This window comes from Euprymna scolopes, chromosome 39 (genome assembly GCF_053919585.1).
Source record: "Euprymna scolopes isolate OS-2025 chromosome 39, ASM5391958v1, whole genome shotgun sequence".
In the NCBI taxonomy this organism is placed as follows: domain Eukaryota; kingdom Metazoa; phylum Mollusca; class Cephalopoda; order Sepiida; family Sepiolidae; genus Euprymna; species Euprymna scolopes.
Genome location: NC_136520.1, coordinates 40,203,225 through 40,224,954, shown reverse-complemented (window position 1 = coordinate 40,224,954; position 21,730 = coordinate 40,203,225). Strand labels below are relative to the sequence as shown.

Here is a 21,730-nt window from a genome sequence, read left to right as displayed (position 1 = left end):
TTAAGCCACTGGTGTTTAAGCCATTGTTGTTGGTTTTGTCAGAGTTAATCGCTACAAGGACCGCAGTATAATGAAAAAAAAAAAATGAAATAAACAAAGTTGAAAAGCACTCGGAAGTGATTATAAAAAAAAAAAAAAAGAAAAAAAAAGAAAAAAAAAGAAAAAAAAGAAAGAAAAAGAAAGAAAAAGAAAAAAAAAAGAAAAGAAAAAAAAGCTGTCTTGCGTTATCTGTAGATCGCAAAGAGAATGAAACCGTGATTATGGTATACTAAAAACAACTTATCTTTTCAAGTACTATAGAGCTCTGTCTGAGAAGGCACTGAGCACTGTATACGAGTGCACATTAAAAACTCTGAGTTGGCTCAAAAAGAACCAATACTCATAACCATCAGTACATATATATATATATATATATATATATATATATATATATATATATATATATGACTGTGTGTATGTGTATGTTTATATGTGTATCTACTGTGTTTGTCTTGTATGAATCACTTGAGTTATTCGAAAATATTTGTTAGTCAATATCTGTTTCTTGCACATGGTCTCCTTTTGCTTTGTGTGAAGATGTATTTTTAATTCCGTTAACTATTTTAGCAGAGTTTTTACCAAGTGGTGTCACCGAGGCCACTGTCACACAGTCTGTCAGTTGGCTAGTTGTCCGCTGCGGGGGATTAGGTCGGCCCTTTTTGCTATTATTGACTCCGTTCTGCTTGACGGACACGTCTCTGTGAATGACACTCTGTTGCGAGCCACCGGAGCTAAAACTCTCAGTGCTATCCGCACTTTCTTTTGACGGTGAGTTGTCTAGTTGGACGCTAGTGGCAATTAACAGGGGAGTCACAGGCGCCAGGGACGCGGCACCTGAGTTTTTCTGGAGGTGAAGCATGGAGGGTTTACTTTGGTGTGTAGTCATTGTATACTGAACAAATTGGGGTGAGCCATTTTTTAGCGCGTTAACCGTGGCGTCCCTTTTTCCTCCCAGAGATTTCTGTCCTTTACTTGTTACGGGGCTACCAGCAGGGGATACAGCAGTAAATCCTGGATGTTTACTGCTTTTTCGAGGTGGTGGGGGAGGGGGCACCTTCTTGGTGGAGATGCTAGTTTCACTGTTCTGGGTTTTGTTGCCTCCCGTCTCTTCTAATGCTGATGAAGAGAGCGGGAATTTTGAAAGACTTGATTGGGTTTGGTTTGAGCTGCTGGACTGTGAATAGATAGGCGAGAATGCAGTTGGTGTTTGAGGTATAGTGGGTTCGCTCACAGTGTAATTTAAGATGGCAGATGGCGTGTTACTGTTCTCGCTTCCCTTCCATAGATGGGAGGGCTTTTTTGGTGTAGGAGGAGGTTGCTTGGGCCGTATCTCCGCCACTGCGACTGCAGTTGACATCATAGGCTTCCGAATGCTTCCCAAGGAAGTGGTAGAAGTAGTGTTTGTGAATAAGCTGGTCCTTACTGGAGAAATGCGTACCGTGTAGTCCAGTGTCGTGGTTGGGGTAGAGCGCTGGGTACTGTTGATCACCTGGTAACCCTGAGAAGGTGCCATGTTGCTGAAGAAATCGGCTCGTGCTAAGTTCTTGTTGCTTGCCAAGGCAATCAAGGAGGCTTTTGTATTGTCAGGTTTATTATCAACGTTTGCTGCGGTGTTATTTTTAGTGACGCAAACTGGAGACAAAACCGAAGGAGTGTATGATTTCTCCGTTGAGCCGGTCACCTTTTTAGCTGACATGACAAAGTTGTGATTGGACGGTAAAGATTTTGTGATATCAGCTTTCTTGGCTATCGGTTTAGTAATAATGTTTTGGGTATGTCCAGTTACATTTGGGGTAGAAGTGAAGGAAAGTATGTTGGTGTTTTGTTGTGGTAAGGCTTTCTTTTTTAATTCTCCTTTTTCTACTGACCGCACCTCTGCACTAATCGGCAATGGAGTCATTCTTTCTCCCGGTTCCTTTGCAGTCTGAAAAAAAAAAACAAGAAAAAATAACATATGATTAATATATAAACAGAATTATTAAATTTTACTGGACTAATATTTTTTTACAACTAGCATGGCATTGTAATATTTTTGATTCATAATGGGGTATGGTCCCTCACAGTTGGGAGATTCTATTTATAAACGATGCTGCTAGGAACTGACAAATCAAATTAATTCATATTCTGCTACCAACCAATCAGAAACCAGACTTGCTATATAAAAATTAAATCTATTTAACAACCGTGCATATGCTTTATTCGTGTCAACACAGGAAGAATCTTTTGTTCTTTGGCTATAAAATTATAAAAGTCCGAAACCTGTACAAAACAACTGTCTACTGAGAACCAGTCATCTCCAGGATTTGTATAGACCAACTAACCATCGGAAACTGTTCTGAAACTAAACATGACTTCCAACTCAAAAGGTTATGCACCTGGCATGAGACTTTATTTCGATGGATCAGAATCCAAATTCGAATTATGGCAAGTGAAAATTTTAGGATAATTACAGATACTGTTCTGAAACTAAGCATGGCTTCCAACTCAAGAATCCAAACTTCTGTCTCTCTCTACCTATCTCTTCCTCCCGTTTTTTCCCTCTCTCTCCCCAACCTCCTCTTTCTCTCACATAGTGTGGACAGCTATGCAAAAGTATGCAAAATGACGTCACTGGCTAAAAAAAAAAAAAACACTATAAAAAAGAGAGAGAACAATCACGTGAGAGATGTGGAGCACGGAACGAAAGAACGCCCAAGATCTTGTGAGAGGCATGAATAACGTTTGAGATCATACGAGAGAAGACGATTATGTGGGTGACATAACAGCCATAAAAATGAGGAGCTAAATGTTGTTACAAAGAAAAAGCGAGTGAAAGTTCTTTTCTATTCTTGTTCATTTTGTGACTGAGGCATACAACGTGTTGGTTCCCGAACAATGTTATATTTCTCCTCTGATAATCCTATTCCTCTTTAACTGAACATACACACAGACAATACCCTTCTTAAAAAAGTTTTAAGTCGTTATGATTTTTAAAAGTTGTTTGTGATTTGCTTACTATTCATTTATCCAATAGTAATTGGATTTAAAAATAAACCCTCAGCTAACTCAACTGCCAATTAAAAAGAAAATGGTCTCTAATGTTTTGTTTGTATTTTTCAAACTGCCCCCGTGGGGAGCCAAGTAAATAATACAAGGGTTTGTTATGTGCGGAGAATCAAACAAAACTAAAAAAAAAAAAAGACCCTATATTCCAAATTAATTGAAGAAAACAATGCAAAATTATTCCTCTTTCAAACAGACAAGCTGTCTAACTGCCCTCGTGGGGAGGCAAGTAAATACGTAGTTTTGTTACACATGGAGTACGAAAGTTAATTAATGAAGGCTAATTAACAAAGCATTAAATCGTTATGAATTTTAAACAGTATTTCTGATTTACCTAACTTTTGCGTAACTTTGACTAAGTCTTGCCCAAACAAAAAATAAAATGTTATGTAATCTCTTCTCTATATAAATAAAATGAACTCATTTTTTCCCGTCGGATTTTGACCTTAATAGGATTAAAAATCAAGATATTTCATGCGAATATAATATACACAAACGGCAGAACAATATCTGAGGTGTGTTATAGGCTTATTATTTCTCAAATTCCTCGATAATCTTAGATTTCTATAATTTTTCTGCTGAGAAGTCACGGCCAAAATCGGTTAAGATCAATGGAAGTGGTAAAATATTTTCTCTCTAATAAATTCCTCCTCCCCCTGCCACCACTTAACACCGTTTGGGGATCGTTCACAAGGAACAGTTGAGAAGAGAACACCGGTTTGGCTTCGTAGTTCTTTCATGTGAAGTTATTTAAAATCAATAAACTAAGCTGCAGTGCTCTGTGGCGTAGTGGTTAGCGTGCTGGACAATTCACATTATATTTTCACGTTCGCGCCGACCTACCGTAGTCGTTTTTTTTTTTTTCCTAAACAACTGGAATGGACTTTTCTTGGTGGCCGAACGTTAACGTTGCAGATGTTTTTTTTTTTTTTTTTTTTTCACACTTTATTTTCCTACTTTTACTCATGACTCCGGGTTTGATCCTTCCTACTTACCTACCATAACATTTTTTAAAACTCCCCCCGTCCCGGAAACAAACACTCGGGCAACGCCGGGTACCCCCGCTAGTAAAAAATAAAATAAGATAATCCCGGGCGACACCAATTTAAAAAAATAGTGTCGTCAGTCTGTAATCTGATCAATTATGTCAAATCCTACAGCAATGTAAAAATGTTACAAATTAAGATATTTTAATGCAAGAAAAGGCATCTTACATATGCACAAAACAGATAGCAGCGCTAAAGGTACGATTTTACCTGACATTTCTACTACAAAAATTTTTTTTAGATGTTATACTCCCGAAATATTGCCCTTTCAGACAATCTCTACTTGATGGTGGTCGGTTTTATATTTTTTAAATTTTAGCGAAGCATACAAACACACATACAAACATATACACAAACAGACGACTGCCCTTTATATAATAGAAGAAGATTAGTTGCTTTTGTAAGATATATACAGGATGGAACAATGAAATCGTTGCCATAGAAAAGATGACATGATTCCATTTCTGTTTGATGAAAATAGGTTTTCTTTTTTTGTGCTACAGACTATCTACTAGTTGGCCAGTTGTGTACAAATCTCAAGAGCAAATTATGACAACAGAACCATTGCCAGCACCCTCAAAATGCAAATCCAAACAGTTCAATGCTTGAGGGCACGGCTCAACAAAGTTTCCAGCCACTTTTTTTTTTTTTTTCATTTTTCTTAAACTTTTTCTTCTAGGGGATGGGACATCCAACCAGATGTCTGACATTTACCCCTATTTTAGTGAGTCCAACCAAGAGATCTTTTCAGGATTCTAGCCGTCCCTTTCAGTGCAATCGTTTGTATTTCACTTGCACTTGGTTCACCGGGTATGCTTGCTATGTACTTTTTAAAGTTTTTTTTCATAAGCCCAGTTGCTCCTATGATGACTGGTATAATTGAAACGTCTTTTAATTTCCAATTTCGTTTCATATCATACATAAGTCCTTGATACTTTGTTATCTTTTCCCTCTCAACTCTGTTAAGCCCTGTATCAGCCACGGTTATGGTCTTTGGTGTGCCATCTAATATCTTTGAAATTGGCTTGAAAGTCAACACCAAATGTACCTGGATGTGCTGAAGAATGTGGTGATTGCCTGTTGCAATCAGCAGCTCAATGTCAACTCACTGTTCTTCACCCCCACCCACCTGGAAGCTGCCTTTTCCTTGTAATCTGTTCTGTAGGCTTTTATTGTCATTGTCAAATCTAAAAGACTCGATCTAAAAATACCTACAGATTCAATGTTTACTATTTCCTATTTCATTGTACATTTGCATGACTCTTCCTATCTATTGTTCCCCCCCTCAGCACTTAGTGACTCATGGGTCACTATCACATAGTATCACACAGTACGCACAATGACATATCGAAATGTATATTAACTTGATAATTTGATCCACAAGAGTAACATGCTCTCGTTCCATCTGCCGTGATTAGGTAGAAGTCTTCAGTACTTTGCAGTTGTATTCTTCGTATTGCCCGCACTGAGAATTGAACTTTCAACCTCCTGAAGAGTATCACTTACAACTGAATTTTATTTTGCCAAAAATCTGTGGCATAACGGACAAAGTACTAGGTAAAATTAATTTGTGAGTGACACGCTTCTGGGGGTAGAAGTCAAGCAGAAGTTACCTTTTCCTTTCTCACTTTTCTGTTGACGTAATGAATATGAGTACATCTGTAATGTTATGACCCTTGACCCCGCTTACCACAGTTAACAGATACTACGCTATGATCACAGCCTAAAGGGTCAACTGATAGTGCCACCTGGGAGAAACGCTGAAAACCTCACACTAAGGATATACCAACTCTTGCCACAAACACCCATACAGTAAGGTGACCTACTAGATTATTACTCCGTAAAATACTGTAGCCAATATCACTTAGCTATTTGAAACGAATATAGCCATTTCATAGGACAATATCATTCACAAATCTGATAATTCTTTCTGATTATTGGTTCTCAGTTCATTGCTTGTGTGTGTGTGAAACGGCATTAAACCTATTTGGATTTAACCGGCTTCCTCTAAAGGAGGAAATTCTATGGGAGTATGAAATTTACAAGCAGTCCCCAGTCGCATGTACATCCCCGTTAGGGAAGATGACGACGTTAGGTTATAGCAACTTTTACAGGGAGGTATTGATGTCCTCCTACATACAGCGCCTGATATTCCCAAATTGGTCACCCATTTTAGTAATAACCAGGCTCAAAGTTGCTTAAGTTCGGTCATCTGACAGGAACCGGTGTGTCAACGTGATTATGCTGTGAATGAATAATCTATAATACCAGTTTATTTATTTATTTTATTTTGATAATTTTCATAATCCGTTCAGACTTAATTTTTCCACCGAAAGTATCAGAAAAAAAAATTATTTTAATCATTTAAGAAAATATTTATGAAATATTTTATAACAGTTTGAGTAATTTTTTTTTTACTTACAAGAAGTGAACAGTTTAGAAAAAATATAATACTTGCATGATCATGTACCAATTTCTTGAAAAAAAATTTTTTTTTTAAGAATTGAATGTCATGTTTAATACCGGGCAATGCCAGATACATCTTCTAGTATAGCTATAAAAGTAAGAATATGTGTGTGCATGTGGGAGAGAACAAATCTCAACCTATATACTCAACGATTTTTTAATCTACAGACTTGAAATTTAATATATATGGTATTCAGACATGTGGAAAAGTCTCTTTATGGCTTTTAAAGAAAGTTAATATTTGAAATCTAATAAAAAGTTTTTAAAACTACTTAAAACACCAAAAAAAATGATACAGGTCGATTACTTTTTTTTTTTTTCTTACATAGGCATCACCACTTATCGAGGCCCAAAGACCATTCGAAGATAAGGGTTGAGAGTGTACAGTAGTCAATTGAACAATATAATAATTGTTAGTAATGGACATTCAATAAATTTGTGAACTTAAGTGGATCGGCTCATCAAGAACTTGTTTATGTTGGACTTAAAGACAATCAGATTGTAGTCAGCTGGAAAGCAGGAAAACGGAAAACAGTTCCACAGGCGTGCAGTTCTAGGAAAGAAGCTTTTTTCATGGAATCTACGTTTAGGTTTAGGCACAGATAAAGAGTGGGGGGAATTATTGATAGTGTTTTCAGCTAGACGAGTGTTTCTTGTGAAAGTTTGGCGAGGGGGGGGGGGCATACATTGAAGGTCAGTCAAGCACTTGCCATAAAAATAACGATAAAACAGAGACAAACTCACAACATCTCTTCTGTGAGAAAGAGGTTGCAGAGAAGAGAAAAGGACATCTCCTATGAGGCTACGAAGTCTATTTTGAACTCTATCAAGGCAGGACAAGTCCTTTCTAACAGCTCCTGCCCAGATGTGGCAACAGTACTCCATCCTTGGACGTACCTGGCTCTTATATAGATAGAGAACTTGTAGATTTTACTTTTTGCCACTTTTTCAAATCGCTATGGACTGAAAACAAACTCAGATACAACTGAAGAAGGTTGAAGGTTGCGTCGACAGAAAACATTGTGAAGATAACATGAAAGATGAGAACAGGAGTCTGAAGAATTCAGATAATACAAAACTCATGGGCGATGGGTATTTTTTTGTTTTTTTTTTAATCAGAAGATAATCAAATGAAACAACAAAAACAATGTACTCACACTATCACTGGTAGAGTTGGAGAGGGATGTCTCATCGCCGCCACCACCAGCATTGCCGCTGTCACCATTAGGGGGCATCCCATTGGTTGGCAGCAACTTGTGGGTGGCTTGAATGTGCTGTTCCAGGCCGGGAGCAAGCTGACCGGTGCTGGCTTGCTCCTGTTTGCACTGGTCACTGCTGGCTACTGCCTCCTGGCGATGGCTTGGCCACAGCGGTGACGGCGACTGATGCAAAGCTGTTGTTAGGACCCTTGGAGTTGTTTTGGCTGGAGTCAAGGATGGACTGCGTTCCTGGACTAAAGCTAACCTGGAAAATATACAAAAAAAAAAAAATGATATTTATTGTCACATTTTTACTCTTGTCCAATATTTATTGATTATTATCTTATATTATTATTTCTAAACATTTTTATTATGTTTTACAGCATATCAACCCTTTCCACAGAGGTAGATTGCAAAGATGATCTAGTTCCACATTCAAATCCAATAAATCTAGCAGAAAATTCTTGAGTATTCAGCCAAACACATTCGTCTCAATAATTAGGTTAGACAAATCCAAATACGCAAGTTAAAATCAAAATCACTTCCACCAAATGTGCTCTGACGAACTTTCTGCCTCTGTATGCCTTCAACATAAATGCCCCTGACTAATCTGACTAGCAGCAAAACTGTAGAGGCTGGCAGAAATATTTCTATTCTAATTGAATCTTTCCTCAAATGGCCTGTATTTGAAAATGCCTCTAATCATTGTTTCTTCCCCAATATATCAACCCGTGTAAATTTAAACGTAATGTGAACAAACATCTTGCTGAACAACTTCCCATTTAGGATGCCCACCCTCCCTGGAAATCTGGCCTCTAATCAGAGTAGCTCCTTGCCGGACTTTCACAAAAAAACACTCGATTAGCTACAACCACTATCAATAATTCCCCCCTCCACTCTCAATTTGTGCCTTAATCTAAACACAGATTCCATGAACAAAGCTTCTTTCCTAGAATTGCCCGCCTGTTGAATACTGTTCCACTGGTCTGCTTCCTAGCCGGCTGCAATATGGTAGCGTTCAAGTCCAATGTAAACAAGTTCTTGTCCACCGTCCCCTTAAAATAATCCACATTCTACCCAATCTACACCATTAACAATTATTCCACTACCATCTTACATTCATTAACTCTTATCCTTGAATGGCTTTTGGGCTTTGATAAGTGGTGATTTCCTTGTAAACAAACAATACACAATAGAAATCGAACCATTCAAACAGTACCTGGCAAAGCTCTCAGCTCAAAGATAAAATGGATACCTGTGCTGACCATGCATCATGCTGTGTTAAAATTAGTGTTGGGATGATCAATCAGAATCGAGAATTGGAAAAATCGGAATCCTGAAGGGTATCAGACTCGGAAAAATATGTGCTTATTTCCTGATGACCAAAAAACGATTCTTTTTAATTGTTTTTTTTTTTAATTCATTTTTGTTTAACTAATTGGAATGTTTATTGAGATGAGTCATCTGAGCTTCAATCTATGCTCCCCCGCTCGCCAAACTTTCACGAAAAACACTCGTCTAGCCAAAACCACTATCAATAATTTCCCACACTCTTTATCTGTGCCTAAACCTAAATGTAGATTCCATGAAAAAAGCTTCTTTCTTAGAACTGCACGCCTGAGGAATTCTCTTCCGTTTGCCTGCTTTCCAGCTGACTACAACCTGATTGTCTTCAAGTCCAACGTAAACAAGTTCTTGATGAACCGCCCCCCCTAAAATTTCCACTACTTATGTTTACTACACTATAATCACATTGACTAATGTATATCCATTAAGCCTTATCCTCGAGTGGCCTCTGGGCCTTAATAAGTGGTGATTCCTGAGCAAAAAAAAAAAATTTATTTATTGCGGACTATTATTCTCATCTTTTAGTTGTTGTTTCAGGATGTTTCGTCCAACTATCCCTCTGGCCTTCGTCAGATGAGTTCCACATGTCCAAATATAGTGGTTTCAATCCTACCCAAAGCCGGCCAGAATCTTAGTTGGCCAAAACATGATGAGACGAAAAACAACTATGGAAGGCAGTAATTGCTGAGAATGCAGTTAGGAGATTCGGAGTTCCTATCCCGTCGCAGCTACCACCTGACGATGGCCAGAGGAATAGTTGGCCGAAACATTGTGAAATAAGAACTAAAAGATGAGGATAATAGTCCGCAATAAATAAATGAATTATTCATTTTTGTTTAAAACTAAATTTTCTATTGCTGATAATAATAATGAATGAGAAATATTAATCGATTTTAAACCACCGGTCAAACTAAAACCTATAGATCACCACCCACAAGTATATTTTACGTTTTCAAAAAATATAGGCACATATTGCATGTTTTTATTTATTTTTTTTTTTTTTTATGATAATCCAAAAGTTAACAACTCTATAGATAAATATTTAGAGATTTTAAAAGAATTGGAATCAGTAATTGTATCGGAATCAGAAATTAAAAACATATTCGATAACTGTATCGGAAACAGGTAAAATTCTAAAATTATCTCATCAATTCCACGGTACAAATATGTATAATGACATATAAATGACGGCAACCTTCATGTGGTTTTGTCCCATGAGTACCTAATTTTAACTAGAATAGGAGAAACCAATGCCAACAACAAAAATTATTATGATTGACATCTATCCATCATCATCATCATCATCATGACGGGCTCCTTGCCCGGACCAATGTGATTCTTCCTCTCCAAAGTTCCCTGTCTTCCATCAGCTGCCTCAGATCTTCAGGTTCACTGTTGGCGTCGTGTGCTATTTGCTGGATGTACGTGAATCTAGGTCGTCTTTTGCTTACGCGTCAGAGTCGTGGAGTCCATAGCAATACATCACTCACCAATTCATGCTTGCTTCTCAGACAGTGACCGGCAAATCACAGGTGTCTTTCCCTGATGGTATTAGATATGGCAGGTAGGTTACCATAAAGTTGCTGCTTCATGGGATGATTTTGCCAAGATATATTAAATGTTATTCGTAGCGTACGGGTGCATATGCCATCTAGTTTTCTTTCCATTCTTTTGGTGAGTGTCCAGGCTGTAGAACCATAAACAAGGACAGACTATACCATTGCTCTAAAGAACTGCCTTTTCAGTTTATTAGTTAGCCCCGAAGTCCATGCTGAACGCAGTCCATCCAATGTGGCTCATGCTTTTGAGATGTGAATTTTGCAGTGTCCGTCTGTCTCTCCAACACTGAAGGACATCTATTACTACCTAAAAATGGTGAATGGACTCGTCTATTTGTTCTGTGAAAAGAACAAGAACTAAAGATATTTCACATAACTTGCTAGAGATTTTAAAAGAATCAGAATCAGTAATTGTATCGAAATCAGAAATTAACATATTCAATAATTGTATTGGACAAAATTTTAGAATCATCTTATTACAAATTAGAATACTAAAATACACATACTATCTTTTATATATAAAAATTGACGGCAATCTTCATGTGGTCCTTTTTGTGAGTACCTAATTTTTAATAGAATAAAGGAAATTAATGCTAACAACAAAATTATTCTGATTGACATCTATTACTAACTATAAAAAGAGAATTAAATCATCTATTTGTCCTAAAAGATCTTAAATGACTCGCAAGCTCAGTATAGTGACTGCTAAATTACTCTGTTCACCTTATATCTTTTATTTAGTGAACCTTTTCTATATTATGTTTTTTTGTCTGTCTGTCTGTTTGTTCCACTTTTATTTAGAAACTATTGGGCCGATCTGGCTGAAATTTTGTAACTTATGTTGTAGAGCTGACTTCTATTCAATGTAGCCGCCTACAACGTATGACCAAATGTCCAAAGAAATCCAGGCCTGGCTTCAGAAGGAGTGCTGCGACTTTGTACCCTTCTCTCACAGCCCCCTCCTCCCCGACCTGAGCCCGCTGAACTACTTCGTATATTCAAGAACATTACCAACAAGACTTCTTACAATACCAAAGCCAGCCTGATTTCCACCATCTGCCGAATATTCGCCAAGCTCCTGCCAGCACTTGTTGAAAAGGCATATTCCAGACGGTGATTGAGACTGAAAGCGGTTACATTGAATTGGTGTCAGCTCTACTGCATAATCAAAAATTGATTTTTTTTTAAAATAAAGTTGTAGTGTTGTTTGTTTGAGGACGACACTTTTATCGTTCCACCCTGTATTTATCAGCCGTTAACTATAAGACTGTTCATGATTTCGATATTGTGTTCCATTCATTCTGTAGTTTTATACAAGTTTCTGTGATAATTGTTAAAGACACTAAAATGGTGACTTTATTCCCAGATTCATAGGAAATAAAAAAGGGGGGAAAGCAAGAGAAAAGGGGGAGGAAAGGAAAGAGGTAAAAAAAAGGGGGAGGAAAGGAAGAAGGGAAAAAAGGAGGAAGAAAGGAGAGGGAAAAAAGACAACTTTTTCTATCTCCTATTAGTCATAATGATAACATATAAAAAAAAATTTTAAGCTACATCTGGTTAAAAAAATGGATAACATGCGATTAACCATACTGAAACCAGCAACCTCTTAGTTTCGTAAATATTGTTTATAAGAACTTACAATTGTTTGTTGGATTTAATTAAAAATCTAATCATAATAAGGTAGAAATTATACCTCTAAGGTTCTCTGACAATCAAATTATCTTTATAATTCGTGTAAACTTACTTCCAACTAGATCCAAAAATTCAAAACCTTAGAGTACAGAGCTACCCCCCTTTATTTTTCCTGCCAAAACATGGCGACTTTTACATTTGACGAAGGTTGGAGGTTATATGGATCGAGACGTTGTGCAGATAACACTCAAGATGAGAACAATTGTGTGATTAATCTAAATAATACAAACATTCATACCTCATCTAAAAAATTCAGAACTGTGACACTGCAATAATCGTGTACAATAGATTGTTGACAACATATATATATATATATAGTGTTTCAGCATTTCAAAAAAAAGGTTGATATGCCATAAAATAGATAAACCAAAACAAAAAGTAGACAATGCTTCACTGTTAAAAGAATTGATTAAAAAAAATTAGCTTATTATTATTATTATTATTATTATTATTATTATTATTATTAAACTTTGTTGTTATAAAAAAAAAATTAAACTTTAGACATGTTAACAATTTTATATATTGGCTTCTTGGAAAGAACATTTGGGATAAAGGGTTCATTCTGAACAGGTTTATGAGGAGAAATATTCAGCAAATACACATTTTAATAAATGTTAATGAGTACAAGAGTTTGAAAATCTATATCTATATATATAAAAGCGAAAATTTGTGTATGTATGTATGTTTGTTTGTGTGTCCACTAAAAACTTTCGACAGACACAACGAAAATTCACAAACTCGGTATCATATTGAAGCCCTATCCTTCACCCCAAAAATATCGAAAAATTGTCCAAAAACGTTAATTTTTTCATCCCCGAAATCGACAATTTTCAACAGGCGGGGGGGTCAACAAAAACGGTCCCCTAGTGACGACGACTGGTTCTACACACGCGTCAGATGACGTCATGACCTGATTTACTTTAAATAGTTGAAGAACTGACTGAATTCCATGTACGTCGCGTTAGCTCAGTTGGTTAGCAAGTTGGTTCATTATCTAAACATTTTGGGTTCGAATCGTGGTGTGAGATGTCTTTTACTTTTCGATTTTTTAAATTTAAATATTGAACCAGTGTTATTTAAGCCATTTTTCACGTAACGTTCGTTTTTCTGGGTGTTTTTTACTTCGCTTATCCACCCCCGATGACACACCCAAAAACACCCGGGTACCTACCGATTTTTTAAATTTTGATATCGAAACAGGCTTATTTAAGCCATTTTTATGTGTTCGTTTTCCTGTTTTCCTTTTTGTTTTTTCGATTTTTACATTTAACATCGTTCGTTTGCCGTATGTTAGTTTTTTTTTGTGTTTTTTTCTCAATGTTTTGATTATCTCCCCCCCCGCTTAAGTTTTAACGTTCATTTTTATGTTTTCTTTTTTTACTTCGCTTATAACAAACAAACCTGGTCATTGACCTCATTTGCTGAATAGCTATTGCTTACGTCGTCGTTGTTGTAATGCTTGACGACTTCTGTGCGGGCATCTGTCAATTTGGTTCTTACTTAAATAAATTCAAACATCTTTCAGTAACTCATTCTGGCTGGCCGAACGGTTCATGTTTTTTTCACATTTTATTTTCAAACTTCGCCTCAGGGCTTTGGGTTCGATCATACCAACTTTTACCCCCCCCTTCTTTTTTATTTAACAGCACACACACATCCAAACACCCGGGCAACGCCGGGTACCCCTGCTAGTATATATATAAAAAGCAAAATGGACGCGCACGTTTTTGTATGTCCAAGAAAGGCTTCTTTCGGTTGAGGCTCTCTCGACCACATTACTATTTTTTAGAACTTTTTATATGCTCCCTAGATCATAATATGTACGATTTGCGAACAGACGTCGTATCTATATTCATTTTGATCTACTTTTATAAAATTCCCTCTATTCCGTCCTTTCACATGTTTGTTGGTCTTTTTCATATAAATAAAGCGAAATTAATCAAAGAAAATCGACTCGCCTGGCCTTCATGGCCGAGACGTCTTGAAGGCAATCAGCTTTGATCAATGTAGGGGGAAAACCCTTCGTATCAAATAATTGCTATTTATTTGGAGAGCTCCTCCTCCTTGGGAGGGAAGCTGGTTTTCCCCAACATCGTGGGGAAGCAAAATACCGCAGAAACTGGCCTGCAGCCAACCTTCGTTTCTGTGTCTGCGTGAATACATTTCTGCAAGTCAAATTTTTAATCGTTAAATTTGAACGCTTTTCACTTCCTCTCGCCTCGTAGCATAGTGGTAAGATCTCAGCTTTTCTTTCACTTTTTTTCCAATTTCAAATTACAGGTTCAAGCCTGACTGCCTACTAACACTTTTTTTTTTCCTCCAAACACCCAGGCAACGCCGGGCACTCCCCTCTTGTCTATATATATAAAAGGCAAAATATGTATTAATGTGTGTGTGTGTGTGTGTGTGTGTGTGTGTGTGTGTGTGTGTGTGTGTGTGTGTGTGCATTTTTTGTGTATGTCCTGCAAAGGCTTGCGGGGAGGGGGGAGCTGTCCGGGGGGGGACTATGTCTTAGAACATTTTATATACTGCTTACATTATAATATTAACAATTTACGAAACAACGTCGTTTGTATCTTTTATTTCAGCAAGTTTTATGTGACAAAATTCGCTGAAATGAATTCATTTTCTCTACTACTACTATGGCGTGATGTTTGACCTAGAAAACCATACGTTGCCGTTCAACCACCTACGTTTTTAAACGTTTATTTTCAGCTGTTCTCAAGTCCCTGCCTTCGTAGCGTCATGCTATATGATCAGATTATAAACCTCAAGGCTTCGGGTTCGAACCTACTTCCCTCCCAAAACTTTTTTTTCTTTTTACCTGGGCAATGCCGGGCACCCCCCGCGTTGTTTTGTTTTCATCATGTTCACTGGGTTTTTTTTTTTTTGTTTTTCCGATTTTTTTAAGTTAAACGTCGTTTTTTTTATTTTATAATATTTAAACAGGATTATTACTTCCCTTATTCTTTAATTTCCATTTTGTTTTGATCTACCAGCCAACACACACACCTCCATGCACCTGGGCAACACCGGGCACCCCCGCTAGTCTATTATATAAAAGGGAATATATATGTTAGTGTGTGTGTGTGTGTGTGTGTGCGCGCGCGCGTGTGTGCATGTTTGTATGTCCACCAAAACTTTTGACAGATGCGAAAGATCGTGACAAAATTGGTATCCTTAGAAAAATTAAACTCTCGGATGAAAAAGATGTAAAAATTGGCCAAAACGATTAATTATTTCTGGGTGAAGTGGGCCGTTTTTTGCAAGGAGGGGGTCACTTTTTGTGTCAACATAATGTACGTTTAAAAAACGTTATTTCAACCCGTTGTGACATCATGTCATTGTGGCCGTGGCAGTTGGTGTGTTAGCTTTTTTCATCTTATTTTCCCAGGTTCAAGTCTGCTTACTGCGGCTAATTATTTTTTTTTATGCTCTCACAGGCACTTACTGCTATTTTGATTGTAAGAATTCATTTTTTTTAGAGGTGGGGGTTGCTCAATATCCTTAGTATACCAGCTTTTTTCACCCGGGCAATGCCGGGTAGCCATGCTAGTCTATATATAAACCTCAGTTGACTGTGTGTGTGTGTGTGTGTGTGTGTGTGTGTGTGTGTGTTTGTATGTCTGCTAAAAACTTTTGTCAACTGCATCAAACAGGCATGAACATGGCACCGTTAGAAAGGACGATCTCTCAGGACACATAATATCAAAAAATTGGAAAAAATATTTTGCTTGAAGGTGGGGGAATCAGATAAAAACCTTGCTTTTGACACTGTTTGCCAGCCATGCATGCGTGAATGGTCATTTAGTTCTATCATTTTAAAAAGCTAAATTTACGATGTTATAACATCTGTGTCCTTGTGGTCCCATCGATTATGCATTTGCTTACTAGCTTAAGTTATGCGAGTTTGCTCCCAGAACATGGCATTTCTTTTTATGTTTTTTTTTTTTTTTGCTTACAAAGTTTTGCTTTTGGTTTTGTTTTTGGCTGATGGCACCCAAGTCCACTTAATTTTTTTAACGACCGAGCAACCCCTTCTCCCGCCCCCATTGTCACAATTTATCAAATTTAAGTGGATGTTACAACTGGGCAGCGTCCCCTCCACCGCTGTCATAATTTTTTTTTATGATCAGGCAACACAGGGTGCCCCTGCTAGTCTCTCTCTCTCTCTCTCTCTCTCTCTCTATATATATATATATGTATATGTATGTAAGAGATGCCTGTTGATGTGAATGTATGTATGTACATTGGTGCCAAAAAGAAAGTCCGCACTTGTCATTTTTTCAAAAACCACAAATTTAAGCTAAATTGAACGCGCAGACTTTCTTTTTGGCAATCGGTTTCGAGTCTAGCTGATGGCACCCAAATACTTCTTTTCTATATTTGAAATCACGACTCTATAATAATATATACGAAATCTGGACAAATTTAAATATCATATTTAAGCGTATTTTACGACCGGGCAAAGCAGGGCACCTCTCCTACCTCCCGCTAGTATTATTGTTGGCATTGGTTTCCCCAAAGTATTTCTCGTCAGTACTTACAGGAGGAACCATGTGAAGGTTGCCAACATCTTAAGTGAAAGTGATTTTTGTGGAATGAACAGAATTCGAACTTGGGACGCTCAGGTCGCCAGTCTGTGTCGTTTAACCACTGAACCACCGTCATCTCACTAGTCTATGGTCATTCCTTTCATTACAGCATAATTGTAACGATGAAAATACACTTGGTTATGTTTGTACTCATACTCATTAACATCAGTTCAAATAACCAAAAAAAACAAGTTAATAGTTAAAATGTTAAAAAAGAAGCAGTCATGATATAAAATGATTCCAACAATTGAATCAATTTAGAAAGCGTTTTTCTCATAAATGTTTTCAACCAAAAGCTGGCAAATCTTTACCTGTTCAGAAAGATAAAATACACTTTAATAAGTAAAATAAAATTATTTTAAAATAAATTTTATGTAAAATAACATTAGTTTTAAAATGTAATAAATACTAGTTAAATAAAACCAGGAAAAAAATGATTAAAAAAAAATGGTTTATACTTTTTTATAAAAAAAAACAAGAAAAAAAAGTTGGTTTTTTTTTCATGCAATAAAAAAAAAACAAGCAAAAACGAAAGAATGTAACATTTGTAGTGTGTTAAAAAGTAAATGATGCACATTTTGTTAGAAGTTTGGAAAAATGAAAATTGTTAAAATAATCAGTAGTAGCAGTTATCTCCCTTTAAACTAACAATTTTTTTCTGCATAATTAAACCCCCATAATTTTAAATGTAATACAATATGGGAATCATTAATTATAAATAGATTAGAACCCATTAAACAAATTATATATATATATATATATATATATATATATATATATATATATATAATAAAAAAGTGTTTTTAACATGTTTTATTAACTATTTGCTCATATATATATATATATATATATATATATATATATATATATATATATATATATATAAAATAAAAAAAAAGAGTTTTTAATATGTCTTATTAACTATTTGCTCTTAATATATATATATATATGTAAGTAAAATGATTGATTATTTATAATTAAAATTAAAAATCGGTTTCATATAAAGTCAGTAAATTGTACGATCGTTTCGGAAATGATGTTTTTATTGTAATAGATAATGAGTCTTGGACAATAATTTTATCATATAGTTTTTTGAAACAACGTCTCCTCATCAGCAAAAATATTGAGTGTTTTTTCTTCTTCTTCAAAAGACACCAAAAATAAACCAAGCATTTTTTAAGTAAGGCAGATGCATCTTTTAATGGTTCACCTTCTTAAAGTCGTACGTATCATCGTCAATGCAATCATTGGGGTTGGTAATTTACCATCCCAATGAATGCATTGACGATGATTTTGCTGATGAGGAGACTTTTTTTTTTTAAAACTATATGATAAAATTATTGTCCAAGACTTATTGCCTATCACAATAAAAACATTGTTTCCGAAACGATCGTACAATTTATTGATTTCGTTTGTTCTTCATTATGAAACTGATTTTTAATTTTTAATTTTAATTATAAATTATCAATCATTTTACTTAATATTAAAATAGCTCTAGGATATATATGCCTATCGAGCTTATTATATATCTACATTACAACGAGCACTGTTTTCTTTTCTTTTATTTTAATTGTATTTATGAATTTACTAATACATTCAAATATACTTTGTGCTCTTTAGACTCTTGTTCTAATCTGCTAAGTATATATATATATATATATATATATATATATATATATATATATATATATATATATATATATATTATTAATATTATTACTACTATAATTATTTAAAAAAAGTTTTTTTAATATATATATATATATATATATATATATATATATATATATATATATATATACATAGTAAAGTATGAAAATATATATAGCAATCAAGCTACACAGAATATTCCGCATTTCATTCTTGTGAGAATTTATCAGGCTTATCTGCCTATGTATTGAACACTGTTGAAGTAAATACTGAAAATTTACACATAAAATTATATCTTCGTATATTAATTTATGGGATTAAATGAAGTAAGTATATATATATATATATATATATATATATATATATATATGTATATTTGTGTGTGTGTATATGTGTATTGGGGTAGAGAGGGCTCCCGTAAGCCGTGGTGAAGGCAACCTTTCTAGGAGAAGCAAATCTCTGATTTAAAAAACCATAAAGCGGAAGACCAGTACCCGCATTAAGCTGGTCTGCAGTTTAATTTGTTGCTGGCTATCGTGCTCTTGCTTGTTGCTGGATCTCAACATTTTGAACCGAGAGAGAGACTTAGCTGTCGTACAAAGCTAAGACTCTGTAACATCATATTTCTATAGATACTCCCTCGGACATTTGGGCTCATGGATTTTAAATGTCTGAGGGAGTGGAACTCGTCTGACAAGACGTTGCAATCATCATATATATATATATATATATATATATATATATATATATATATATATATTAGTAATATAAAAATATACCTGTGGCAATAAAGCTACACAGAGGCGTCTATGTTTAATCTCTATCTCTAGAGATATTCACCTTAGCCTGATGATTTTCTGTGGGGCTGAAACATAGATGCCTATGTGTAGCTTACTTGTCATAGATATATTTTCATACTATTATTACTACTAAGCTGTACTGGTGTATTAAGCCCTGTTGAAGTAAATATTGAAAATCTATCTATAGTATCACCTCATAATATTATACACATGAAATAATATATATACATATATATATGTCATGGGACGATTCCAATATTTTACCGATTCTGGACTAAATTTCCAATTCCGATACAATTACTAATTCCGATTCTTTATAAATCTTTAAATATTTAACTATAAAATGGTTATTCTGCTACGGTTACTGTAAAAACCCATCTTAAATGCATATATATTTTCTCAAACATAAAAACACACTTTTAGGGATGATGGGTGATTTGTAGATTTTGGTTTTAATGGAAGTTAAAATTAATAAATATTTATTATTTTATTATTATTACAAGCAGTGGAAGATTTTTTTAACCAAAATTACATAAAAAAGATAATTAAGGGAATCGTTTTTGGCATCGGAAAATAGGCACAAATTTTTCTGATTCCAAAAAGTTCAGATTTTTTCGATTTTGCCTCCAATTAATTGTCCCAACACTAATATATATATATATATATATATATATATATATATATATATATATATATATATATATATATGTGTGTGTGTGTGTGTGTGTGTGTGTGTGTGTGTGTGTGTGTGTGTGTGTGTGTGTGTTATTTGGGCAGCATTTTCTCTTTTATGCACGTTTCATTGAAGAGCAGACAACTCTTGTTGGTTTCTCTTACAATCTATGTTTTCTTTTTGACAGACTAGTTTCTGCACATCTTTTAATTATTCTTCAGAATGCTTGAATAAATTAACAAACACGACAGATGATATTCACATACTTCACCTGTGATTAACATAATTAACTTTGTAACTATTTTGTATGTTTTTTTTATTTGCTGTGTGATTGTCTATTTCGTTTTATTAGACACAAAATATTGCCAGACATGTTAAAAATAGTCTTTATGAAACTCGAGCGACTTTTTTCTCAACATTTATATAAACATGAAAACATAACAGTTCTGCATTTTTGAGATGAGGTCTGATTGTTTATATTACTTGTTTTCATTGGATTATTGTTCTCATTTTGAGTGCTCTTGGTGCAATGTTTCTGTCAATGTAGCCTTTGACTTTCATCAGGCATGTTAGTCGCCATCTTGTAAAAGACAGGAGAAACTCAAGATGAGAGCAATAGTCCGATCAATACAAGTAATACATGAAAACATTATGTTATATTTCATTCAAGTGAATAATGTTCGCAAACAATTAAAAAATAACATTATTAGTGTCCACTTTTCAGTTTAATAAAGCAAACAAAACGTCACAGTTACCAAGTTATTCACCAGGGTAATATGGGCCACGAAACAATAAACAGTTTTCCTTGTTAATTCCTTTTCACGTCTCAGCTAAACAAAAAGTTTAAATCACTTCCTTTCTTATTATACTAATCTGGGTGCCTGGCTTTGCCCGGGTGATTGAAGGTGTGTGTTAAACCAAACACAAAAAATTCTAGTAGGCAAGCAGGCTCGAACCCGTAACACAAAGGAGGAAAAGAACGTGAAAAAAACAAAAAACTGACGTCTTTGCTGTTGCGTCCATTGCCAAATCAGAAGTGGCGAACGTTTAAATGAAGGCTAGTCAATCGAAAAGAGGGGATGACTTTCGAAAATATCGGCAAAAAAAGCGACCCTTCCTTGTAGAAAACTGCCCAGTTGAGGGTAAAGGAATTAATATTTTTAGCCAATTTTTCAATATTTGCCATTCGAAGGGTCGAGCTTCAAAACGATACTGATCTCATGAAAATTCGTTGCCTCTGTCGAAACTTTTAAACAGACATACAAACATAAATACATATATTTAACAGACAGGTGAAATTTATATTATAGAAAAACGATACTGATCTCATGAAAATTCGTTGCCTCTGTCGAAACTTTTAGACAGACATACAAACATAGATACATACATTTAAACAGGTTAGATTTATATTATAGATGAAATAAAAAAAAATAGCACCTAAATATATTATTTATTAATTGACAACAACCTTCTGTCTAACAAGACAATGGCATTCTGCATCTAGTCTGATGCGTTGCAGCATCTGCTTTGGCTATACAGTTTGAAGTTGGAATTGGCTCTCTGGATGCAAGCTGAGTGAGTGATAAGGAGACCTAGGTTTGCCCAGTCACCAGGACATCCTCTCA

The 21,730-nt window shown here is 35.3% G+C and overlaps 1 protein-coding gene across 11 annotated transcripts in view; it reads right to left on the bottom strand.

The window, feature by feature from the left end:
* Positions 1–398: 398 nt before the first annotated feature.
* LOC145263767 (coiled-coil domain-containing protein AGAP005037-like) overlaps positions 399–21,730 on the bottom strand; it is a 758,348-nt gene continuing 737,016 nt past the window's right edge. For 10 of the 11 annotated variants that reach the window (XM_080120809.1, XM_080120810.1, XM_080120811.1 and 7 more), the window contains 2 exons: positions 7,751–8,057; positions 399–1,963 (listed from right to left, as the gene is read on the bottom strand). In XM_080120809.1, coding sequence (XP_079976935.1) covers positions 527–1,963; positions 7,751–8,057 — 1,744 coding nt within the window. In that variant the 3' untranslated portion in view covers positions 399–526. Of the gene's footprint in view, positions 1,964–7,750; positions 8,058–21,730 lie in introns of those variants that run through there. The other variant, XM_080120819.1, reaches the window with a different exon arrangement.